This window comes from Stegostoma tigrinum, chromosome 42, assembly GCF_030684315.1.
Source record: "Stegostoma tigrinum isolate sSteTig4 chromosome 42, sSteTig4.hap1, whole genome shotgun sequence".
In the NCBI taxonomy this organism is placed as follows: Eukaryota; Metazoa; Chordata; class Chondrichthyes; order Orectolobiformes; family Stegostomatidae; genus Stegostoma; species Stegostoma tigrinum.
Window position 1 is genome coordinate 10,047,112 of NC_081395.1, and position 26,730 is coordinate 10,073,841.

General features: G+C 48.3%; 1 protein-coding gene across 2 annotated transcripts in view; it reads left to right on the forward strand.

Moving 5' to 3' along the window:
• The window catches only part of LOC125449256 (neurexin-2-like), a 1,112,849-nt gene that overhangs the window by 409,106 nt on the left and 677,013 nt on the right, over positions 1-26,730 (forward strand). The window contains exons 10-11 of one of the 2 annotated variants that reach the window (XM_059641436.1): positions 10,572-10,598; positions 23,296-23,415. In XM_059641436.1, the coding sequence (XP_059497419.1) occupies positions 10,572-10,598; positions 23,296-23,415 (147 nt within the window). The remainder of the gene's footprint in view (positions 1-10,571; positions 10,599-23,295; positions 23,416-26,730) is intronic. The other variant, XM_059641437.1, reaches the window with a different exon arrangement.

Below are 26,730 nucleotides of genomic sequence, written 5' to 3' on the forward strand. Positions count from 1 at the left end.
GTTGCACACTGTCCAGTACACACAGCTCCCCCTATGTTGCACACTGTCCAGTACACACAGCTCCCCCTATGTTGCACACTGTCCAGTACACACAGCTCCCCCTATGTTGCACACTGTCCAGTACACACAGCTCCCCCTGTATCACACACTGTCCAGTACACACAGCTCCCCCTATGTTGCACACTGTCCAGTACACACAGCTCCCCCTATGTTGCACACTGTCCAGTACACACAGCTCCCCCTGTATCACACACTGTCCAGTACACACAGCTCCCCCTATGTTGCACACTGTCCAGTACACACAGCTCCCCCTATGTTGCACACTGTCCAGTACACACAGCTCCCCCTATGTTGCACACTGTCCAGTACACACAGCTCCCCCTGTATCACACACTGTCCAGTACACACACCTCCCCTGTATCACACACTGTCCAGTACACACAGCTCCCCCTATGTTGCACACTGTCCAGTACACACAGCTCCCCCTATGTTACACACTGTCCAGTACACACAGCTCCCCCTATGTTGCACACTGTCCAGTACACACACCTCCCCTGTATCACACACTGTCCAGTACACACAGCTCCCCCTGTGTTACACACTGTCCAGTACACACAGCTCCCACTGTATCACACACTGTCCAGTACACACAGCTCCCCCTGTATCACACACTGTCCAGTACACACAGCTCCCCCTGTGTTACACACTGTCCAGTACACACACCTCCCCTGTATCACACACTGTCCAGTACACACAGCTCCCCCTGTGTTACACACTGTCCAGTACACACAGCTCCCCCTGTGTCACACACTGTCCAGTACACACAGCTCCCCCTGTGTTACACACTGTCCAGTACACACACCTCCCCTGTATCACACACTGTCCAGTACACACAGCTCCCCCTGTGTTACACACTGTCCAGTACACACAGCTCCCCCTGTGTCACACACTGTCCAGTACACACAGCTCCCCCTGTGTTACACACTGTCCAGTACACACACCTCCCCTGTATCACACACTGTCCAGTACACACAGCTCCCCCTGTGTTACACACTGTCCTATACACGTAACTATCTGTGTGAACAGTCACACAGTGTAATTGTTTTGAACATCATCCCAATACACTGTCAGGAATTTCTGGCAAAATATCACTTGTCATTTTTGAGGAATTCGCTATTCACAACCATCTCAGTAGCAGATTTGCCTTGTAATGATTTCAGATGTTTTCGAATTGTCATCTGAACTATCCACTCCACTTGTCGAATTGCAGCTCAGAGTGCCATCATCATGCTGCTATCTCTCTCCCTCTCTTTCTCTGCTTTGCTGATGTTTTAAGTGATGGTGCAAAAACAAACCCTTCAATGAGCTCTATCTGCGGCCCGAAACAAGTAACCATGTGCAAGGTGATGTCTGTACACCAGCCCTACTGTACAAAGCGATCCATGGTCACAAGTGACGCTCCATGTGATTTGTCCCTGCTCGGACTGTGTGCTCAAAAACAGTTTGATGTTCCCCTGAATCGATCAGATTCTGGGCTGACCGTGTCAGGTTCTGAGTGAGAGCCTGCGGTATCTGTGCCCTGTGTTTGATTCGAAGGGAAGGGGGTAGCCAGACCCATTGCGACAGTGGGGTGTTGGGGGTCGTGTGTATATGCATGTGTGTGAGAGAGTGTGTGTGTGTATGCACGTGTATGAGAGTGTGTGTGTGTGTCTGCACGTGTGAGAGTGTGTGTCCATATGCACATGTGTGAGTGTGTGTGTGTGTGTATATGCATGTGTGTGAGAGTGTGTGTGTGTGTATGCACATGTGTGAGAGAGTGTGTGTATATGCACGTGTATGAGTGTGTGTGTGTGTGTATGCACTTGTGTGAGAATGTGTGTGTGTATATGCACGTGTGTGAGTGTGAGTATATGCACGTGTGTGAGAGTGTGTGTGTGTGTATATGCACGTGTGTGAGAGAGTGTGTGTGTGTATGCACGTGTGTGAGTGTGTGTTTGTATATGCATGTGTGTGAGTGTGTGTGTGTATGCACGTGTGTGAGAGTGTGTGTGTGTATGCACGTGTGTGAGAGTGTGTGTGTGTATATGCACGTGTGTAAGAGAGTTTGTGTGCGTATATGCATGTGTGTGTATGTGTGTGTGTATGCACATGTGTGGGAGAGTGTGTGTGTATGCATGTGTGTGTATATGCACGTGTATATGCACGTGTGTATGTGTACGTGTGTCTGTGTCTGTATATGCACGTATGTAAGTGTGTGTGTGTATATGCACGTGTGTGTGTGCATATTCACGTGTGTGTGTGTGTGTATGCACATGTGTGAGAGTGTGTGTGTATATATGCACGTGTGTGAGAGAGTGTGTTTGTGTGTATTCGCACGTGTGTGAGAGAGTGTGTGTGTGTGTATGTATGCATGCGTGTGTGTGAGTGTGTGTGTGTATGCACGTGTGTGAGAGAGTGTGTGTGTGTATGCACGTGTGTGAGAGTGTGTGTATATGCACGTGTGTGCGAATATGCACGTGTGTGTGTATGCACGTATGTGAGAGTGTGCGTGTGTGTGTATGCACGTGTGTGAGAGTGTGTGTGTGTATGCACGTGTGTGAGAGTGTGTGTGTGTATATGCACGTGTGTGCGAATATGCACGTGTGTGAGTGTGTGTATATGCACGTGTGTGAGTGTGTGTGTGTATGCACGTATGTGAGAGTGTGTGTGTGTGTGTGTACATGCACGTGTGTGAGAGTGTGTGTGTGTGTATATGCATGTGTGTGTATGTGTGTGTGTATGCACGTGTATATGCACGTGTGTATATGCACCTGTGTGTGTGTATGCACGTGTGTGCGTGTATAAGCACATGTGTGTATATATGCATGTGTGTGTATATGCACGTGTGTGTGTGCATGCACACGTGTGTGTGTCTGTATATGCATGTGTGTGAGTGCGTGTGCATATGCACGTGTGTGAGAGAGTGTGTGTGTATATATGCACATGCGTGAGAGTGTGAGTGTATATGTACGTGTGTGTGTATATGCACGTGTGTGTGAGTATGCACGTGTGTGTATGTGTGTGTGTATTTGCACGTGTGTGAGTGTATATGCACGTGTGTGTGTGTCTGCACATGTGTGTGTGTATGCACGTTTGTGTATGTGTGTGTATGCACGTGTGTGTGTGTATGCACGTGTGTGAGTGTGTGTGTATATGCACGTGTATGAGAGTGTGTGTGTGTATATGCACTTCTGTGAGAGTGTATGTGTGTGTGTATGCACATGTGTGGGAGAGTGTGTGTGTGTGTATGCACATGTGTGAGAGAGTGTGTGTGTATATGCACCTGTGTGAGAGTGTGTGTGCGTATGCACGTGTATGAGAGTGTGTGTGTGTGTGTGTGTGTGTGTGCGTCTACATGTCTGTGAGAGTGTATGTCTGTGTGTGTATATGCACGTGTGTGAGACAGTGTGTGTGTATATGCACGTGTGTGTGTGTGTATGTGCACGTGTGTGAGAGAGTGTGTGTGTATGCACGTGTGTGAGAGTGTGTGTGTGTGTATGCACGTGTGTGTGTGTACATGCACATGTGTGAGTGTGTGTGTGTGTATGCACGTGTATATGCATGTGTGCATATGCACCTGTGTGTGTATGCACGTGTGTGCGTGTATAAGCACATGTGTGTATATATGCATGTGTGTGTACATGCACGTGTGTGTGTCTGTGTGCATGCACGCGTGTGTGTGTCTGTATATGCACGTGTGTGAGTGTGTGTGCATATGCACGTGTGTGAGAGAGTGTGTGTGTGTATATGCACGTGTGTGAGAGAGGGTGAGTGTATATGCACGTGTGTATGTGTGTGTATGCACGTGTGTGTGTGTGTGTGTGTGTGTATTTGCATGTGTGTGTGTGTGTGTATATGCACGTGAGTGAGAGAGAATGTGTGTGTGTATATGCACGTCTTTGAGAGTGTATGTGTGTGTGTGTATATGCACATGTGTGGGAGAGAGTGTGTGGTGTGTGTGTGTATGCACGTGTGTGAGAGAGTGTGTGTGTATATGCACATGTGTGAGTGTGTGTGTATATGCACGTGTGTTAGTGTGTGTGTGTGTATGTACATGTGTAGGAGAGTGTGTGTGTGTGTGTGTATGCACGTGTGTGAGAGTGTGTGTGTGTGTGTATGCACATGTGTAGGAGAGTGTGTGTGTGTGTGTGTATGCACATGTGTGAGAGAGTGTGCACGTGTGTGAGAGAGAGTGTGTGTGTGTATGCACGTGTGTGAGTGTGTGTGTGTATGTGCACGTCTGTGTGAATATGCACATGTTTGAGTGTGTGTGTGTGCATGCACCTGTGTGAGAGTGTGTGTGTGTATGCACGTGTACGAGAGTGTGTGTGTGTGTGTGTCTGCACGTGTGTGAGAGTGTGTGTGTGTATATGCACGTGTGTGAGAGTGTGTGTGTGTATATGCACGTGTGTGAGTGTGTGTGTGTGTGTGTATGCACGTGTGTGAGAGTGTGTGTGTATATGGACGTGTGTGAGAGAGTGTGTGCGATATGCACGTGTGTGAGAGAGTCTGCCTGTGTGTATATGCACGTGTGTATGAGAGAGAGTGTGTGTGTGTATGCATGTGTATGAGAGTGTGTGTGTGTGTCTGCACATGTGTGTGAGAGAGTGTGTGTCTATATGCACGTGTGTGAGTGTGTGTGTGTGTATGCAGGTGTGTGAGTGTGTGTGTGTATGCACGTGTGTGAGAGAGTGTGTGTGTGTGTATGCACGTGTGTGAGAGAGTGTGTGTGTGTGTATGTGTATGCGCACGTGTGTGAGAGAGAATGTATGTGTGTATATGCACGTGTGTGAGAGAGTGTGTGTGTATGCACGTGTGTGAGAGTGCGTTTGTGTATATGCACGTGTGTGCAAATATGCACGTGTGTGCGAATATGCACGTGTGTGAGTGTGTGTGCGTATGCACGTGTGTGAGAGTGTGTTTGTGTGTACATGCACGTGTGTGAGAGTGTGTGTGTGTATATGCATGTGTGTGTGTGTGTGTATGCACGTGTATATGCACGTGTGTATATGCAACTGTGTGTGTGTGTGTGTGTGTGTATGCACGTGTGTGCGTGTATAAGCACATGTGTGTATATATGCATGTGTGTGTGTATATGCACGTGTGTGTGTGTCTGTATATGCACGTGTGTGAGTGTGTGTGCATACACACGTGTGTGAGAGAGTGTGTGTGTGTATATGCACATGTGTGAGCGTGTGTGTGTGTCTATATGCACGTGTGTGAGTGTGTGTGTGTATATGCAGTTGTGTGAGTGTGTATGTGTGTGTATGCACGTGTGTGAGAGAGTGTGTGGGTGTGTATGCACGTGTGTGAGAGTGTGTGTGTGTGTGTGTGTGTATGTGTATGCGCACGTGTGTGAGAGAGAATGTATGTGTGTATATGCACGTGTGTGAGAGAGTGTGTGTGTGTATGCACGTGTGTGAGAGTGTGTTTGTGTATATGCACGTGTGTGCGAATATGCACGTGTGTGAGTGTGTGTGTGTATGCACGTGTGTGAGTGTGTGTGTATGCACGTGTGTGAGAGTGTGTGTGTGTGTACATGTACATGTGTGAGAGTGTGTGTGTGTGTATGCACGTGTATATGCAGGTGTGTATATGCACCTGTGTGTGTGTGTGTGTATGCACGTGTGTGCGTGTATAAGCACATGTGTGTATATATGCATGTGCGTGTGTATATGCACGTGTGTGTGCATGCACGCGTGTGTGTGTCTGTATATGCACGTGTCTGAGTGTGTGTGCATACGCACGTGTGTGAGAGAGTGTGTGTGTGTATATGCACGTGTGTGAGTGTATATGCATGTGTGTGTGTATGCACGTGTGTGTATGTGTGTGTATGCATGTGTGTGTGTGTGTGTGTGTATGCACGTGTGTGAAAGTGCGAGTGTATATGCACGTGTGTGTGTGTATATGCACGTGTGTGAGTGTATATGCACGTGTGTGTATGTGTGTATATGCACGTGTGTGTGTATGCACATGTGTGTGTGCATGCACGCGTGTGTGTCTGTATATGCACGTGTGTGAGTGTGTGTGCATATGCACGTGTGAGAGAGTGTGTGTGTGTATGCATGTGTGTGAGAGAGTGTGAGTATATGCACGTGTGTGTGTATACGCATGTGTGTGAGTGTATATGCACGTGAGTGTTTGTGTATGCACGTGTGTGTGTGTGTGTGTGTGTATGCACGTGTGTGAGAGAGTGTGAGTGTATATGCACATGTGTGTGTGTATATGCATGTGTGTGAGTGTATATGCACGTGTGTGTGTGTATGCACATGTGTGTGTGTATGCACGTATGTGTGTGTATGCACGTGTGTGTGTATGTACGTGTGTGAGAGTATGTGTGTATATGCACGTGTATGAGAGTGTGTGTGTGTGTATATGCACGTTTGTGAGAGTGTATGTGTGGGAGAGTGTGTGTGTGTGTATGCACGTGTGTGAGAGAGTGTGTGTATATGCACGTGTGTGTGTGTATGTGCACGTGTGTGAGTGTGTGTGTATATGCAGGTGTGTGAGAGTGTGTGTGTGTGTATGTGCACGTCTGTGTGAATATGCACATGTGTGAGTGTGTGTGTGCATGCACCTGTGTGAGAGTGTGTGTGTGTATGCACGTGTATGAGTGTATGTGTGTGTGTGTGTGTGTGTGTGTGTGCACGTGTGTGAGAGTGTGTGTCTGTATATGCACGTGTGTGAGAGTGTGTGTGTGTGTATATGCACGTGTGTGTGTGTGTATGTGTATGCACGTGTGTGAGTGTGTGTGTGTATGCGCGTGTGTGAGAGAGTCTGCCTGTGTGTATATGCACATGTGTGAGAGAGTGTGTGCGATATGCACGTGTGTGAGAGAGTCTGCCTGTGTGTATATGCACGTGTGTGTGAGAGAGAGTGTGTATGTGTATAGGCGCGTGTGTGAGAGACTGTGTGTGTGTATATGCACATGTGTGAGAGAGTGTGTGTATGGATGTGCACGTGTGTGAGTGTGTGTGTGTGTCTATGTGCACGTGTGTTAGAGAGAGTGTGTGTGTGTATGTGCACGTGTGTGTGTGTGTGTATGCACGTGTGTGAGGGAGTGTGTGTGTGTGTAAGCACGTGTGTGAGGCAGTGTGTGCGAGTGTATATGCATGTGTGTGAGAGAGTCTGTGTGCGTATATGCACGTGTGTGAGAGAGTGTGTGTGTGCATATTTGCACGTGTGTGAGTGTGTGTGTGTTTATGCACGTGTGAGTGTGTGTGTGTGTACATGCACGTGTGTGTGTGTGTGTGTATATGCACGTGTGTATGTGTGTATGCATGTGTATATGCACGTGTGTGTGTGTGCATATGCACATGAGTGAGAGAGAATGTGTGTGTGTATATGCACGTGTGTGAGAGAGTGTGAGTGTATATGCACGTGTGTGTGTGTGTGTGTGTGTGTGCATATGCACGTGAGTGAGAGAGAATGTATGTGTGTATATGCACGTGTGTGAGAGAGTGTGAGTGTATATGCACGTGTGTGTGTGTGTGTATGCACGTGTGTGTATGTGTGTATATGCACGTCTGTGAGAGTGTATGTGTGTGTGTGTATATGCACATGTGTGGGAGAGTGTGTGTGTGCGTGTGTATGCACATGTGTGAGAGAGAGTGTGTGTGTGTGTGTATGCACGTGTGTGAGAGAGTGTGTGTGTGTATACGCACATGTGTGAGAGAGAGTGTGTGCGCATGTGTGTCGCATGAAGGAGGAGAACAGGACTCCTGTTTGAGGCTGACTGTCCCCCTCTGTCCCCCTACCTGCCTCTCCAGTCCTGAGCTTCCCCTCACAGCGACAGTGTGACTGTGGCTCTGGGTGACCCCGGGGCTGGTGAACGACTCACTCCGCATGTGGCTCCTTGCCACCACGGTTCTGTTGCGGTTGACGGCACGTGTTGAGCACTCTACCACGCCAGGCTGCAGGGACAATGCATCCGCCTCCATCTCCCCACGACCTGCCCCAAAATGTCTCTGAACAGTTTCACAGGAGGGAGCATGTGGTGCGGGGTGGGGGCTGGGTCGGAGGTACATTGAGACCCGAAGTCCAGATTCAATCAAGATCTGACTGAGCAGGAAGGGACAGCAGACCAGTGAGGAGCTGAATGGCCTTGTTGTTCCTCCCAATTCCACTCTCTGAGGGTTACTGGATGCAGAATTCAGTTAGGGGTCTTTCTGGTAGGGTGCGGGGGGGTGGGGGCGCGGTGTCAGTTGTTGGATTTGTCGTGGGGGGCCATCTTAAAATTTATTTGCCCTCCATACCTGTCTGAACCGACATCTTCTCCCCTGCCAACTTGGCTGTTAAATCCAAGACATGGAAAGAAATTTTGGGACCACCCCCCTCACAAGTTCAAAAGTCAGGGAAGGGGTTTGGGAGTGGGGGGATTAATGGTTGTGTGATGAGAGGAAGGGGTCAACTAGCTGATGCCAAGGATGGGTCAGAGGTCACAGGACCACAGGTAAGGGAGGTGTTGACCCCCAGAATGGTCAGATTCAGCACAGTAACCTGGAAATGCCAGAAGAGATACCAAAGACCCCTTTCACAGAAAAGAGGGCAGGTTCTTCTGAATGGAACCTCCTCCTCATTTTTGTCGACTGCTCTCCTGTGCCTCACCCCTCCCTTTTCTGGGCAGGGAATTCCAGCCCCTGGGGGACTCAACAGGGTCGATGTGGGGAGGTTGTTTCCCTTGTGGGAGACAATAGGACCAGAGAGCGTCAGCTCAGAATAAGGGGTTGCCCATTGACGACAGGGATGAAGAGGAATTTTGTCTCTCTCTCTGCGGGGGAGCGGATCTGTGGAATTCTTTACCGCAGAGGGCTGTTGAGGCTGGGTCATTAGGTAGATGTAAGGCTGAGATAGATTTTTAATCAGGAAAGGGAATTGAGGAGGGAGAAGCAGGAAAGTGGAATTGATTATGTTCAGAATTCAGAGGCACAATCTCGAGAGGCACGATGGCTCAGTGATTAGCAATGCTGCCTCACAGCACCAGGGACCTGAGTTTGATTCCACCCTCAGGCGACTGTCTGTGTGGAGTCTGCACATTCTCCCCGTGTCTGAGTGGGTTTCCTCCGTGTGCTCCGGTTTCCTCCCACAGTCCAAAGGTGTGCAGGTTAGGGTGGATTGGCCGTGCTAAATTGCCCATAGTGTCCAGGGATGTACAGGTTAGGGTGGATTGGCCGTGCTAAATTGCCCATAGTGTCCAGGGATGTACAGGTTAGGGTGGATTGGCCGTGATAAATTGTCCCGTAGTGTCCAGGGATGTACAGGTTAGGGTGGATTGGCCGTGCTAAATTGTCCCATAGTGTCCAGGGATGTGCAGGTTAGGGTGGATTGGCCGTGCTAAATTGTCCCGTAGTGTCCAGGGATGTACAGGTTAGGGTGGATTGGCCATGATAAATTGTCCCATAGTGTCCAGGGATGTACAGGTTAGGGTGGATTGGCCGTGATAAATTGTCCCGTAGTGTTCAGGGATGTACAGGTTAGGGTGGATTGGCCGTGATAAATTGTCCCGTAGTGTCCAGGGATGTGTAAACTGGGCATCTTATAGGGGAATGGGTCTGGGTGAGATGCTCTGAGAGTCATTGGGCTGAAGGGCCTGTCTACACTGTAGGGATTCTATGATGATATGTTTGAATGGCAGAGCAGACTCATTGGGCTGAATGGCCTACCTCTGCACCTTATGGGTCTCTAAGGGGAGATAGCCACCTGCCCTGTACAGTGGGTAAGGGTCTTCTTTGCTGGAAAGTGAAGGGCCCCAGTGTCATTGTTGGACCTTCCAGCCTGAACCAAACACCCACTCTCTACCATTTGCTCTGTCAGGGCGCAGACAGTACGCTTTTCTCGGGATCTACTTGACCTGGCCTGTGGGTTTGGCTGACCTGTTGAGGGGGGTGGTTTTCTGCCGTGCAGCCTGGCTTCCCGGTGGTCATTTCGTAACATCTGTCCCATTGACTTGCTTCCACTCGCCCCCACCCCGTGTCTCCTCAAATTACGCCCAATCTCAACGTGGCCTTTCTTAATCTCCCCCACCACTCAAACCCCCATCCACCTCAGCGTACCTGGGCGTAATGTGGGAGGTAGTACCCTGACCTCTGTGACAGAAGGTCCTGAGTTCGAGTCCCACACCATGGAGGAGGCGCTATTCTGACTAGGTGGTATTGTCGGGGTGAGGGGTGTTTCTGCCTGCATTCAGCTCTAGAGCAGACCTTAAGATGCATCCCAGGTCTGAGCGTAGTTGATTAAAACACCGTTTGGACTGGATTGAGTGGGTATTCCTAGGAAACCCAGTTCCTGATTCCAGGAAAGAGGGTAAGGTTTAAATAAATGTACCCCTCACCCCATTATCCGAATTTCACGGGCTGCGTCTTGTCCATTTATTTTGCTTTGGGTGTTCCCTGATGAGTCTTACGAAATGGCCACATTGACACGTGCCTGTCCCCGGAATAGTGGGAAATGATTATTATTGGATGTCTGCAGAACTTACCTTGAAGGACTTAAATCCAGTTTCTTTTCTCTGCATCACGTCCTCTATTTTCCAGACTGTGTGAAGACTAACTGTAACCCCAGTAAGTCAACGTTCAGCTTTAAGTGTTGTCGGTCATGTTTCTGTTTCGAGGGGGAAGCGATGGTGGAATGTTATCTTGTTTGGGCGTGGGGGGGTGGGAAGGAACAAGGGAGAAAACGGGGGTGCGAGCGAGAGAGAGAAAAGCAAAGGGTGGCTCCCTTTCTCTTCCTTTGGCTGGTCCGACCGGAAAGCCATCCCACTGCTCCAATCCACCCCTCTCGGACTGCTGGGCGACTTGCACTTCCTCCTTGCCAGCAACGTTGACCCACCATAGCCCCGAGCTAATGGGGTCACTTTTGGCTTTCTCACGGCCACCATTTTGCTTGCCAACCCTGAAAGGAGGTCATGGGCGGCCCATCTGTGAGGGCTCCTTCTCAAGGCCTCATGGACGAAGCCAGCATCATGAGTAGGGGACCAAGAGAGAAAACAGCTCTTCCACTTTAACACATTGGCCTGATGCTGCCCATCGTTTCAATAATGCCATTCCCCACTCAAATATAGACTCCCATTCCCTCTCAAAAAGACTTAGAACATAGAACAGTACAGCACAGAACAGGCCCTTCAACCCACGATGTTGTGCCGACCATTGATCCTCATGTATGCACCCTCAAATTTCTGTGACCATATGCATGTCCAGCAGTCTCTTAAATGACCCCAATGACCTTGCTTCCACAACTGCTGCTGGCAACGCATTCCATGCTCTCACAACTGTCTGTGTAAAGAACCCGCCTCTGACATCCCCTCTATACTTTCCTCCAACCAGCTTAAAACTATGACCCCTCGTGTTAGCCATTTCTTCCCTGGGAAATAGTCTCTGGCTATCAACTCTATTACAAGAATGTTGCTGGAGTTGGGAGGTTTTGAACTGTAGGAAGAGGCTGGATAGGCTCGGGCTATTTTCCCTGGATCGTTGGAGGCTGAGGGGTGACGTTATAGAGGTTTATAAAATCATGAGGGACATGGAGAGGGTGAACAGGCAAGGTCTTTTCCCTGGGATAGGGAGACCAAAACTAGAAGGGTATAGGTTTAAGGTGAGAGGGGGAAAGATTTAAAAGGGACCTGAGGGGTAACTTTTTCACACAGAGGGTGGTGCGTGTATGGAACGAGCTGCCAGAGGAAGTGGTGGGGGCTGGTACAATGACAACATTTAACAGGCATCTGAATGGGGACATGGATAGGAAGGGTTTAGAGGGATATGGCCAAATGCTAGCAAATGGGACTGGATTAATTTAGGATATCAGGTCGGCATGGACAGGTTGGAAAGGGTCTGTTTCTGTACTGTGTAACTCTGTGACTCTTCAATATAAACTTGCATCCCCCTCTTACGCATTAATTTGGTAGGATAAAGACTCATGATGATGTGGGATTTGATATCGCAGGACCACCAATGCTTTCAGAGGATTCACCAACAGCTCGAGCTTCTCGAGCGTTGTTGGAGCTGCCTCCATCCAGGGGCAAGTGGGGAGCATTCAAAGCACACTCCTGACTTGTGCTTTGTCGATGGTGGGACGGGCTTGGGGGGAGTCAAGACGTGAGTTACTCGTTGCAGGATTCTCAGCCTCCGCCCTGCTCTGGTAGCTGCTTTGTTAAGCTTCCTATCCAATTTATTTGCCAACCTTGAACCAGCCCTGAAGAGACCTGTGAGCTGTCATGGCTAGGTGAGCGGACTGTGATGGAGATAAATGGGGTAAGCCAACAGGTGAAGAGATTTCAGACTCCTGGCCACATTCAACTCCTACTCAGTCAAAGAAATAGGCCATTCAGCCCAATGAGTCTGCACTGGTCAAAAGCAACCACCAACTATTCTAATCCCATTATCCAGCACTTGGCTCTTATCCTTGTGCCCCCTTGGCATCGAAATCTCTTCTCCCACTCAGCCTAAATAGAGTCATAGAGTCCTGCAACATGGAAACAGACCCTTTGGCACAACTAGCTGACCGTAATCCCAACTATACTAGTCCCACCTGCCTGCTCCTGGCCCATATCCCTCCAAACCTTTCCCTGTTCATGTCCTTATCCAAACGTCTTTTAAATGTTTTAACTGCGCCCACACCCACCACTTCCTCTGGAAGTTCATTCCACACATAAACCATATTCCGTGCAAAAACAAAACTGCCCCTCATGTCTTCTTTAAATATTTCTCCTCTCCCCTGAAAGATACGTCCCTGGTGTTGAAATCCCCCACCCTAGGGAAAACCCCCTTATAATTCATGTTACCTATGCCACTCATGATTTTATAAACCTCTGCAAGATCACCTCTCAACCTCATATAGTCCAATGAAAACAAGTTCTAGCCTATCCAGCCTCTCCTTATAACTCAGACCCCCAATTCCAGGCAACATCCTGGTAAATCCCTTCTGAACCCTCTGCAGCTTAATAATATCCTTTCTATAACAGGACAGCCAGAACTGGACACAGTGCTCCAGAAGAGGCCTTACCCATGTCCTGTAAAACTTCACTATGCCATCCCAACTCCGATCCTCAAAGGTCTGAGCAATGAAGGCTAGCGTGCTAAATGCCTTCTTAACCATCCTGTCTGTATGTGATGCAAACTTTGAAGAATTATGTGCGTGACCTCTTAAGTCTTTCTGTTCTACAGCACTACTCAAGGTCCTACTTTTAACTGCATAATTGAGTGATTGATCAAACCCATTGGAATAAGTTTCACTGAGTTATCTGAGACTTGTTATAACTGAACCAGCCTTTCTACCTCTGTGTTCGCAACACGGTAAAACTTAAACCTTCAAAGACCCTCAAAATTGACCCCTGTGGTTCCTAACCAGATTTTGGACAACCAATCCCAGTCTCTGTAAATACTCAATGCTCAACACTGGTTTGTATCTTAAAAAAACTCAGCGGTTTATTAACAATATAGTAACACTGGCAAAGATTAAACAACAAGGTAGAATTGGTCTCTGCTTTCAATGCTATAACAGCCTTTGTTTTCAGTCCCATTCACAATTAAGATAACATTGGCCAGATCACTAAAGTGGTATACACGATATGTCAACGATGGTTTCAGGGTTGATTTTCTGAAGATGTTGATCAGGGTCACTTTTACAGATAAAGACAGAAACACCGATAACTTCGTTTTCTATTGTTGGAGTTTCCAGAAGATGATAATGGAGGTCAGGTAAAGAGCATTCAAACCTACAGGCCATAACATCAATAACCAAACTCCTTCTCATACAAAATGCTATCCACACCGAATTCAAACTCTGACGACTCCCTGACTGACTAGCTCAATCCTCCATGAAATGCCAGCTTCCATTCAACATCTGCTTCAGCATAAGGTCTCTTCCAGACTTGCTGGAACCAATTCCCAGATACTGACCTTGCTCAACACCAACTTCTGCTATGTATTTTAACACACCACTCCCCCCCCCTCCCCCAGCAAACCCTGTCCCAGCGACAAAGCATTAGTAGAATCATTTGATCAGGACCCAGTATGCAATCAACTCCCAAGTCTTTCCTCATGAATAAACAAACAGCTTGTTTCTTTAGTTATTTGTTATTTATTTGATTTATTATTGTCACATGTACCTAGGTACAGTGAAATGCTTTATTTTTTGTGCGGTGCAGGCAGATCATATCATACAGAGTGCGTTAGGGTAATAGAACAGAAGAATACAATGTTACAGCTGCAGAAAAGGTGCACAAAGAGTGAGACCAACATTTAAATTTAAAATTTTGATACGTTCATTCAGACGTCTGATGACAGCGGGAAAGAAGCTGTTCTTGAATCTGTTGGTCTGTGTTAATAAGCTTTTGTATCTTCTGCCCGATGGAAGAGGTGTGAAGAGATTATAACTGGGGTGGGTGATGCCTTTGAATTTGGCTGCCTTCCCGAGGTAGGGGAAAGAGCAGATGGAGTCAATGGACGGAAGGCTGCTTTGTGTGATGTATTGGGCTGTATTCACAACTTCCTGCTGTTTCTTACAGTCCTATGCAGAGCTGCTGCCAAACAAAGCTGTGATACATCCAGATAGAATACTTTTTATGGTGCGTCAACAAATGGTGAGAGTTCTTATGGATATGCTGAATGTCCTTGGCCTCTTGAGGGTGAAGAGACATTGTTATTCTTTCTTGGCCACTTGTTTGACCTGTTTCTCTTTGAGCACATCTTGGTACCCACAGTCCATAGGTCATCTTTAGCTCCCAGTTCCTAGCTCCAAAGTCAGTGAGGATTCTCACACTGATAAGGGCAAGGGTGAGACTACACCTCAAAGACTTTGTACAGCTTCATCCCTTTACTTAAGAAAGGCTGCAAAGGCATGAGAGGTGATTTTGAGAAGACTGAGACCTGGAATGAAGGGTTTGTTTTTGATGTTGGACAGACTGAGCTTATTTCTGCTGGAGTTTTGAAGAGTGAGGGAGACTTCTGATTAAAGAGTATATGATACTGAATGGTGGATGTGGGAAAAGGGTTGTGGTTGACTTTGACACTCTCTGTATCATGGTATATTTAAAATATAAGAAAAATACTTGAAAGATGATGGACCTTTTTTATTCCCATCTCTTAGCCAGTCTAATGATTTTGAGGAGTTTTGCACAGTTATTTTGCTGGAAGAGTCACACAGCACAGAACTGGAGGTCTTTCAGCTAGCCCGATTTTTGTTGTGAACTCCAGGGTGGAGTGAGGTAACGAGTGTCTGCGGAGGTTGTGAGCCAGAATTACACCCACTCTCAGTGCAAACTGCATTGAACACAACTCAAATTGGAGAGGTGCTCTCCTAGCCAATGCTTTGATATCTTCACTGGTTGAAAGTGGAGAATGGTGGGTGCTTGAGAGTGGGTCCACATGGAGCTGAATTTGTAAGCTCACCCCCTCAACCCCTGCTGACACAGAGACAATGGGCTGAATGGTTTTCACTTGACAATTCTGGGAGAGTTTGCTGGGCGCACTCTAACCTTAAATGTTTCACTCATCTCTCATAGAATCCTGACAGTATGGAAGCAGGCCATTTGGTCCATCAAGCCCATACCAAATCTCTGAATAGTATCCCATCCCCCACCCTATCCTTGTAATCCTGCATTTCCCCACAATTAATCTGCCCTAACCTGCACACCTTTGTGATTGTGGGAGGAAACCTCCACAGACAGTCATCCAAAGCTGGAATCGAACCTGAGTCCCTGGTGCTGTGAGGCAGCTGTGCTAATCACTGAGCCCCTGATCCGCCCCACCACTATCAATGTATCAAAGTCTGGTTCAAAGTAAAAACATTCACCGCCTTTAATAAGAATGGCAATTTATTGTAGAAATAAGACTTATTTGACACTTTTTTAAATCTGAAAGTAGAATTATTTCTGTTTCCATATAGAATCATAGACAACATAAGCAGGAGTAGTCCATTCAGCCCTTCGAGCCTTCCCCACTATCAGTAGGATCTTGGCTGATCATCGAAATCCATCCCCTGTTCCTGCTTTATCCCCCCCATACCCTTTGACCCCGGCAGCCGTAAGAACTCTATCCAACTCCTTCTTGAAACATTCAGTGTTTTGGCCTCAACTGCTTTCAGTGACAGAAAATCCCACCGGCTCCCCAATCTCTGGGTGAAGACATTTCTCCCCATCACAGTCCTAAATGGCCCACCCAGTAATCCTTAGGCTGTGACCCCCTGGGTCTGACTCCTCAGGTCATCGGGAACATCCTTCCTACGTTGACCCTGTGTGGCCCTGTTAAGAGTTTTATAGGGTTCCATGGTATTGAAACCCCCCCGCCCCGGCCACATCTTCAAAGTACGATGAAGTGGAGTGACATGAGAGGACCCAACACATACTAAATAAAGAGAATATGAAGAAAATTACTCTACAGAGATTAACTTTGATAAATAATAAAACACTGGCTAAATATTTGTTAATTCTTAAAGAATGAAACAATTAGACTTAGAACATAGAACAGTACAGAGGCAGAACAGGCCCTTCGGCCCTCGATGTTGCGCCAACCTGTGAACTAATCTAAGCCCATCCCCCTACACTATCCCATCATTATCCGTATGCTTATCCAAAATGAAATGTTTTAGATGTTTTCAGGCCAGCAGATTTGTATAAGTATGTTAACGATAGTTTCAACATTTGCCAGGGACAATGATTTAGCCTCATGAGTACATTTATTTAAAGCAGTAAATCACACAACAGGTGAAGAAACAAATCAATTGACTTCTGTATGTATGGCTTGCAAGTTCACAGTAGTCCTACTTTCAGGCAGAATCCCATTATTGTAAAAACACCGTACTTAAAGGCAAAATACATTACAGCAACATTCATGGGTATCACTGGACACAAACGGTTGCCTCTGGGATCTTTAGACACAGTTCATTTAGGAGATGTTGAGACGAAGTCTTTGAGAAACCTTTCAGGCAGAGAGGCTGTTTTGCAGTTCCTCAAGAGCACTTTGCAGAAAACATGGCAGAGGCGAAGTTCCTGAGACTAACCACATCGCAAGCTACATGCTAATGCAACATCAAACCATATGGGAATAGCCGCGGTTCCTGACAGCCATAAACTCAGACACGTGACTTCCAGTAGATCTAGGAGGTCTGTGGCCTGTCAATCTTGAGCAGCTTGGAGAAAACAAAATGTTTCACCGTAAACTTCTAATTACTGCTAATAATTCTTCGATTCCAAAATGCAAGGGGACCCAACATTAGGCAATATGGAGTAGCCTTCCTGACAATATATTGACTTGGTTTGGGTTTAACATTAGTAACCGGTAAAGTTGAGATCAGTCTATATCTCCTTTCACTTTCAACCCAGCCCTGATCTTCTACAATCTCTTCCTCTCTCCCAGCATCTCAATCCCACCGTTGCTCTTCTCAGCCGTGGATTTAGCCCAGTGCCAGTTTCTTCCCTGACCCCAATTTTCCAATCTTCAACATTTCCTTGCTGTCTCTTCGTAGGGCTGCAGTTCCCATGATTCTCCTTGTCTCAGACACTTTGGCCCTCTGAGTTTGGCTGGTTCGTCCTAGCAGCTAACCATCTCAAAGTCCTCATGCCAACGGAACCTGAGCTTTGCCCCTGCTACTCATATTGCCCAAACTCACGCTTTTTTATCCCGGAAGAATGTTCCTCATGGTAAGAATCTGATACCTTCCCAAACCCTCGCTTTTGTTCAGAGGATGCCAACATTGTCCGTTTCACCTACTGTTTCATGAGATATGGACATCACAGGTGAGGCTAGCATTTATTGACCGTCCCTAACTGCCCCTTGAACAGAGAGGCGTTCTCGGATAATATCACTGGACAGTTCAAGGTTAACCGCATCACTATCGGTCATAAAATTTTACGAAGCACGAAGAGGCCCTTTCGCCCATCGTGTTAGCACCAGTCTTCAAATATCCATCTATTCTAATCCCATTTCTCAGCGTTGGGCCCATAGCCTTCACATCGCAAGTTTGTGTCTAAATCCTTCTTCAATGTGATGAGGGGGTTTCTGCCTCTCCCACCCCTCAGGCAATGAGTTCCAGATTCCCACCACCCTCTAGATGAAAACATTTCTCCCTCACATCCCCTCTTAAACCTCCTGCCCCTTCCCGTAAATCAATGCCCCATGGTCATTGATCCCTCCACTAAGATCCTATTGAATAGTCGGGCAAGCTCAAGAGGGATGGATAGCCTACTCATGTTCCTATTTCAAATGGTCTGATGGTCTACAGAATCACAGAGTCATACAGCACAGAAACAGGCCCTTCAGTCCCACCAGTCCATGCAGATCATAATTCCAAACTAAACCAGTCCCACCTGCCTGCTCCTGGCCCATATCCCTCCAAACCTTTCCCTGTTCATGTCCTTATCCAAATGTCTTTTAAATGCTGTAACTGTACCCACACCCACCACTTCCTCTGGCAGTTCATTTCACATGCGAACCACTGTGTACAAAAAAATTGCCCCCTTATCTTTTTAAATCCTTCTCCTCACCTTGAGCGATGCCCCTTAGTCTTCAGATCCCCCACCCTGGCAAAAAGATACTAGCCATTAACCTTATCCATGACTCTTTTGATTTTATAAACCTCTATAAGGTCACCCCTAATCCTCCTACACTCCAGTGAAAAATTTCCCATCCATTCCAGCCCCTCCTTATAACTCAAACCCTCCATTCCGGACAACATCCTGGGTAAATCTTTTCTGAACTCTCTCCAGTTTAATAATATCCTTTCTATAACAGAGAGGCCAGAACTGCACACTCTACTCTAGAAGAGGCCTCACAAATGTCCTGTACAACCTCAATATGACATTCCAACTCCTATAGTCCAAGGCCCGTGTGTTGTGGACCTGACCATGTCCCTTCAAAATATTTTAAGAAGGTAGCCTAGACCATAATATTTTCTTATCTTAAAGGTGGATGTAAAGTGTCTGGTTCCGATACAATGTGACTGGTCAAACTACTCGACGTTAAGCAAAACACAATTTATTTAAATAGAGCAGTTAAAATACAAACAGAAGAAAGAGGAATTTAGAATGATTTAACGTATTGGAAGGCTTAACAGAATAATAGATACAGTTGCTATTAGTAATTAACCTTTCCAGGATAGTAACATCTCATAAACACACCCCTTAGCCTAAAGGCAAATTCAGACACAGAGTCTGACATGCAGTTTTGCAATCCAGGAGAAGAAACAAGAAGAAAAAATTCAGAGAGACTGGTAGCTCGGAGACCTTCACTGAAGCTTCCCAACCCTTTTGGGACCCCAAATAGCTTCTGACTGCTTAAACCGAAACAAACCTGGAAGGCCATTTCTGTGAGAGTTGTCCATGCCAGCCAGGCTGTAAAAAAAGACACAAGGCCTCACAAGCTGTTTACTCTAGGAGTTCTGGGATACTGCTCTACTCCTCTGCCTTACAACCTCCCTTCAAACAAAAAAGACAAAATAGCCTTTTCAAGTGACAACATTGACACATGACCAATGAAGGCAAGCATTTAAACGACCTCTTAACCATCCTGTTTGTCTATGACACAAATTTTAAGGAATTATTGACCTGAACTCCGAGGTCTTTCTATTCTACAGCACGACGCAAGGCCCTATGTTTAACATGTAAGCCCAGCCCTTGTTTGTTTGACCAAAATGCAATACCTCGCATTTATTCAAATTAAACTCCATCTGCCACCCCTCAGCCCATTGAACCCAAACGAACATGATCCGTTTGTAATCAGAGATAATGGGAACTGCAGATGCTGGACAATCCGAGATAACAAAGGGTGGAGCTGGATGAACACAGCAGGCCAAGCAGCATCTAAGGAGCACAAAAGTTGACGTTTCGGGCCTAGACCCCTAGACGGACAGGTCAAGGAGACGGGATGAGCCCAGCTCGTCCCCTCCCCCCACTGCATCCCAAAACCAGCCCAGCTCGCCCCCGCCTCCCTAACCTGTTCTTCCTCTCACCCATCCCTTCCTCCCACCCCAACCCGCACCTCCATCTCCTACCTACTAACCTCATCCCGCCTCCTTGACCTGTCCGTCTTCCCTGGACTGACCTATCCCCTCCCTACCTCCCCACCTATACTCTACTCTCCACCTATCTTCTTTTCTCTCCATCTTCGGTCCGCCTCCCCCTCTCTCCCTATTTATTCCAGAACCCTCACCCCATCCCCCTTTTCTGATGAAGGGTCTAGGCCCGAAACGTCAGCTTTTGTGCTCCTGAGATGCTGCTTGGCCTGCTGTGTTCATCCAGCTCCACACGTTGTGATCCATTTGTAATCTTAGATGACCTTTTTCACTAAGCACTGTACCATCAATCTTGGTGTGATCCACAAACTTATCATCCGTGCCTTCTATATTCTCATCTAAATCATTTATATAAACGGCAAACAAAAGTGAACACAGCATCATTGCTGGTCACAGGCCTTCAGTCTGAAAAGCAACAGAGAGGAAATGTTTCTCCATGTCTGCTCTACCTGTGCCTCTTATTGCTTCATGCACCTTGATCAGATTTCCCCTTCAGCCTTCTCTGCTCTGACCCAGTCTATCCAGCCTCTCTCCATGACTGAATCACCCCATCCCAGGCTAGATTCTAGTGAATCTACACTCTGTGCCCTCTCCATTGCAGTCACATCCTTCCTACAATATGGTGACCAGAATCGCACACAGTACTCCAGCTGTGGCCTCTCTGATGTTGTATACAACTCAGCTATGACCTCCTGGTTGTTGTATTCAAAGATTTGATGAATAAAGACAACTATCCCCAAAAGCCTCCTTCACCTCCTAATCTATTTGTCCTGCTGTCTTCAAGGATCTATGGAGATGCTCACCTCCGATCCTTCAAACTTCCTAGAGTCCTACCATTCAATACATTCACCTTCGCTTTGTTAGTCCTTGCAAAATACATTGCCTGCATGTTTTCCGGGATTAAATTTCAGGCTGTGGTCTGGAGTCAGGTGTAGGCCCAGACCAGGGAAGGATGGCACATAGCCCTCAACTGAAGATGGCAGTAGTGAGCCAGATGGAGGTATGCTGACCTTACCCCAGTCGGGGCCTACACATGACTCCAAACCCCAGCCTGTGAACAGTCGGCGAGGCCCATTTCCAGTGAAGGAATAGAAATGAAAACCGATTCAGTAACACTCATCATTACGGGGAATGGGGGCGAGGTCTATCTTGAATGGGGTATTTGGCAAAGTACCCCAGACACCACTGGACATGGTCTCGGGTTCCAAAAGGATTTGCTGTCCAGCTCAGAGCAGAACATAAAACGCCCACCAATACCTTTCACCAGTAGGTTGGATTGGAGTCCCATGGATGGATGACCAGTGTTGTTCTTCCCTCTTTCTCTCTCTCCCTCCGATCCTCCCTGAAGCCCCAAAAATATTGTGTGTGCGAGTGTGCATGTGGGTGGGTGTGTGCGACATCTTACACGTGTGTTTGATTGTCTCTGTGTGTGTTTTTGTGTGTGATGTGTGTGTGTGTGTGTGAGTATGTGTTTTTGTGAGTGTGAGTTTGTGTGTGTGAGTATGTGTGAGAGTGCGGCTGAGTTTGTGAGTGTGAGTTAGTGAGTGTGAGTTAGTATAAGTGAGTGTGTGTGTGTGTGTGTATTTGTGTGTGTTTCTGTGAGCTTGATCTTATGTGTGAGTGATTGCATATGTGAATGTGTGAGTGTGACTTTGCGTGAAAGAGGGTGTGTGTGTGTTTCTGCAAGCGTGAGCTTGGAGTGAGTGTGTGTGACTTTGTGACTACATGTGAGCGAGTTTGTAAGTGTGAGTTTGAGTGAGTATATGCATGTTTTTGTGGATGAGTGTGTGTAGGGAGTGTGTGTTTGTGAATGAATATATCAGTGTGTGTGAGTGAGCATGTGTGTGTGAGTGTGTATGAGTGTGTGTGTGAGTGATTGTGTTATGGATGTGTGTGTGTTACAGGTGTGTGTGAGTGTGTTATGGGGTGTGTGTGTGTGTGTGTGAGTGTGTTATGTGTGTGAGTGTGTTATATGTGTGTGAGTGTGCGTGTTGTGTGTGTGTGAGTGTTATGGATGTGTGTGAGTGCATGTGTTGTGGGTGTGTGTGGGAGTGTGTTATTGGTTTGTGTATGAGTGAGTGTGTTGTGTGTGTGAGTGTGTTACAGGTGTGTGTGAGTGAGTGTGTTATGGGTGTGTGAGTTATTGGTGTGTGTGTGTGCTTGATGTGTTATGGGTGTGTGTGTATGATTGAGGTTTTATGGGTGTGTGTGAGTGAGTGTTATGGGTGTGTGAGAGAGTGAATGTGTTCTGGGTGTGTGTGAGTGAGTGTTATGGGTTTGTGTGTGAATGTGTTATGGGTGTGTGTGTGTTTGTGATTGATGTGTTATGGGTGTGTGTATGCAATTGATGTGATATGGGTGTGTGTGTGAGAATGAGTGTGTTATGGGTGTTTATGTGTGTGTGTTATTGGTTTGTGTATGAGTGAGTATGTTATGTGTATGTGTGTGTGAGTGTTATGGGGGTGTGTGTGAGTGAATGTGTTATGGGTGTGTGTGTGAGTGAGTGCGTTATGGGTGTGTGAGTGAGTGTGTTATGGGTGTGTGTGTGTGAGAGTGTGTTACGGGTGTGTGTGCGTGTGTTACAGGTGTGTGTGAGTGAGTGTGTTATGGGTGTGTGTGTGAGTGTGTTATTGGTGTGTGTGCGTAATGGATGTGTTTATGTGAGTAAGTGTGTAATTGGTGTGCGTGAGTGAGTGTGTTATGGGTATGTGTGTGTGTGAGTGTTATGGGTGTGTGTGAGTGAGTGTGTTATGGGTGTGTGTGTGAGTGTGTTACGGGTATGTGTGTTATGGATGTGTGTGTGCATGTGTTATAGGTGTGTGTGTGTGTGAATGTGTTATTGGTGTGTGAGTATGTTATGGCTATGTGGGAGTGTGTAATGGGTGTGTTTGAGTGAGTGTGTAATTGGTGTGTGTGTGAGTGTGTGTAATGGGTGTGTGTGTGTGTGTAATGGGTGTGTGTGTGAGTGTGTTACGGGTATGTGTGTTATGGATGTGTGTGTGCATGTGTTATAGGTGTGTGTGTGTGTGTGAATGTGTTATTGGTGTGTGTGAGTATGTTATGGCTATGTGGGAGTGTGTAATGGGTGTGTTTGAGTGAGTGTGTAATGGGTGTGTGTGTGTAATGGGTGTGTGTGTGAGTGTGTAATGGGTGTTTAAGTGTGAATGACTGTGTTATGGCTATGTGTGTCTGAGTGTGTTAGGGGTGTGCGTGCCGTCCTATGCTCACTCTAACAGTGAAATGCTTGCGATGCAGGTAAAGGGCCGGAAATGCTGTTTGCTGGGCAGAAGATGAATGACAATGAGTGGCACACGGTGCGGGTGCTCCGAAGAGGGAAAGGCCTGCAACTGTCTGTGGACAACATCACTGTGGAAGGTAAGGACCTTCTGACAGGAGAAGGAGGACTGGCTGATGGTCCGGGTGGAGAGGGAGAGGGTCATAATCTGATCTCCGTGGAGTCAGCACAGTGGCTGAGGTCAAAGTACTCATGTAGTGTCTTACCCACATTCTCTGCCTCCAATTCTTTATCCTTGAGGTACAGTGAAAAGAGATAATGGGAACTGCAGATGCTGGAGATTCCAAGATAATAAAATGTGAGGCTGGATGAACACAGCAGACCAAGCAGCATCTCAGGAGCACAAAAGCTGACGTTTCGGGCCTAGACCCTTCATCAGAGAGGGGGATGGGGGGAGGGAACTGGAATAAATAGGGAGAGAGGGGGAGGCGGACCGAAGATGGAGAGTAAAGAAGATAGGTGGAGAAGGTGTGGGTGGGGAGGTAGGGAGGGGATAGGTCAGTCCAGGGAAGACGGACAGGTCAAGGAGGTGGGATGAGGTTAGTAGGTAGCTGGGGGAGCGGCTTGGGGTGGGAGGAAGGGATGGGTGAGAGGAAGAACCGGTTAGGGAGGCAGAGACAGGTTGGACTGGTTTTGGGATGCAGTGGGTGGGGGGGAAGAGCTGGGCTGGTTGTGTGGTGCAGTGGGGGGAGGGGATGAACTGGGCTGGTTTAGGGATGCAGTGGGGGAAGGGGAGATTTTGAAACTGGTGAAGTCCACATTGATACCATATGGCTGCAGGGTTCCCAGGCGGAATATGAGTTGCTGTTCCTGCAACCTTCGGGTGGCATCATTGTGGCAGTGCAGGAGGCCCATGATGGACATGTCATCAAGAGAATGGGAGGGGGAGTGGAAATGGTTTGCGACTGGGAGGTGCAGTTGTTTGTTGCGAACTGAGCGGAGGTGTTCTGCAAAGCGGTCCCCAAGCCTCCGCTTGGTTTCCCCAATGTAGAGAAAGCCGCACCGGGTACAGTGGATGCAGTATACCACATTGGCAGATGTGCAGGTGAACCTCTGCTTAATGTGGAATGTCATCTTGGGGCCTGGGATGGGGGTGAGGGAGGAGGTGTGGGGACAAGTGTAGCATTTCCTGCGGTTGCAGGGGAAGGTGCCGGGTGTGGTGGGGTTGGAGGGCAGTGTGGAGCGAACAAGGGAGTCACGGAGAGAGTGGTCTCTCCGGAAAGCAGACAGGGGTGGGGATGGAAAAATGTCTTGGGTGGTGGGGTCGGATTGTAAATGGCGGAAGTGTCGGAGGATAATGCGTTGTATCCGGAGGTTGGTAGGGTGGTGTGTGAGAACGAGGGGGATCCTCTTGGGGCGGTTGTGGCGGGGGCGGGGTGTGAGGGATGTGTCGCGGGAAATGCGGGAGACGCGGTCAAGGGCGTTCTCAATCACCGTGGGGGGGAAGTTGCGGTCCTTAAAGAACTTGGACATCTGGGATGTGCGGGAGTGGAATGTCTTATCGTGGGAGCAGATGCGGCGGAGGCGGAGGAATTGGGAATAGGGGATGGAATTTTTGCAGGAGGGTGGGTGGGAGGAGGTGTATTCTAGGTAGCTGTGGGAGTCGGTGGGCTTGAAATGGACATCAGTTACAAGCTGGTTGCCTGAGATGGAGACTGAGAAGTCCAGGAAGGTGAGGGATGTGCTGGAGATGGCCCAGGTGAACTGAAGGTTGGGGTGGAAGGTGTTGGTGAAGTGGATGAACTGTTCGAGCTCCTCTGGGTAGCAAGAGGCGGCGCCGATACAGTCATCAATGTACCGGAGGAAGAGGTGGGGTTTGGGGCCTGTGTAGGTGCGGAAGATGGACTGTTCCACGTAACCTACAAAGAGGCAGGCATAGCTGGGGCCCATGCGGGTGCCCATGGCCACCCCCTTAGTCTGTAGGAAGTGGGAGGAGTCAAAAGAGAAGTTGTTGAGTGTGAGGACGAGTTCCGCTAGGCGGATGAGAGTGTCGGTGGAGGGGGCCTGGTCGGGCCTGCGGGACAGGAAGAAGCGGAGGGCCTTGAGGCCATCTCCATGCGGAATGCAGGTGTACAGGGACTGGACGTCCATGGTGAATATGAGGTGTTGGGGGCCAGGGAATTGGAAGTTCTGGAGGAGGTGGAGGGCGTGGGTGGTGTCACGGACATAGGTGGGGAGTTCCTGGACCAAAGGGGAGAAAATGGAGTCCAGATAGGTGGAGATGAGTTCGGTGGGGCAGGAGCAGGCTGAGACGATGGGTCGACCAGGGCAGGCAGGTTTGTGGATTTTGGGAAGGAGATAGAAACGGGCCGTGCGGGGTTGGGGAACAATGAGGTTGGAGGCTGTGGGTGGGAGGTCCCCTGAGGTGATGAGGTCATGAATGGTGTTGGAGATGATGGTTTGGTGCTCGGGTGTGGGGTCATGATCGAGGAGGCGGTAGGAGGTGGTGTCGGAGAGTTGGCGTCTGGCCTCGGCGATGTAGAGGTCAGTACGCCATACATTCCACTCCCGCACATCCCAGATGTCCAAGTTCTTTAAGGACCGCAACTTCCCCCCCACGGTGATTGAGAACGCCCTTGACCGCGTCTCCCGCATTTCCCGCGACACATCCCTCACACCCCGCCCCCGCCACAACCGCCCCAAGAGGATCCCCCTCGTTCTCACACACCACCCTACCAACCTCCGGATACAACGCATTATCCTCCGACACTTCCGCCATTTACAATCCGACCCCACCACCCAAGACATTTTTCCATCCCCACCCCTGTCTGCTTTCCGGAGAGACCACTCTCTCCGTGACTCCCTTGTTCGCTCCACACTGCCCTCCAACCCCACCACACCCGGCACCTTCCCCTGCAACCGCAGGAAATGCTACACTTGTCCCCACACCTCCTCCCTCACCCCCATCCCAGGCCCCAAGATGACATTCCACATTAAGCAGAGGTTCACCTGCACATCTGCCAATGTGGTATACTGCATCCACTGTACCCGGTGCGGCTTTCTCTACATTGGGGAAACCAAGCGGAGGCTTGGGGACCGCTTTGCAGAACACCTCCGCTCAGTTCGCAACAAACAACTGCACCTCCCAGTCGCAAACCATTTCCACTCCCCCTCCCATTCTCTTGATGACATGTCCATCATGGGCCTCCTGCACTGCCACAATGATGCCACCCGAAGGTTGCAGGAACAGCAACTCATATTCCGCCTGGGAACCCTGCAGCCATATGGTATCAATGTGGACTTCACCAGTTTCAAAATCTCCCCTTCCCCCACTGCATCCCTAAACCAGCCCAGTTCATCCCCTCCCCCCACTGCACCACACAACCAGCCCAGCTCTTCCCCCCCACCCACTGCATCCCAAAACCAGTCCAACCTGTCTCTGCCTCCCTAACCGG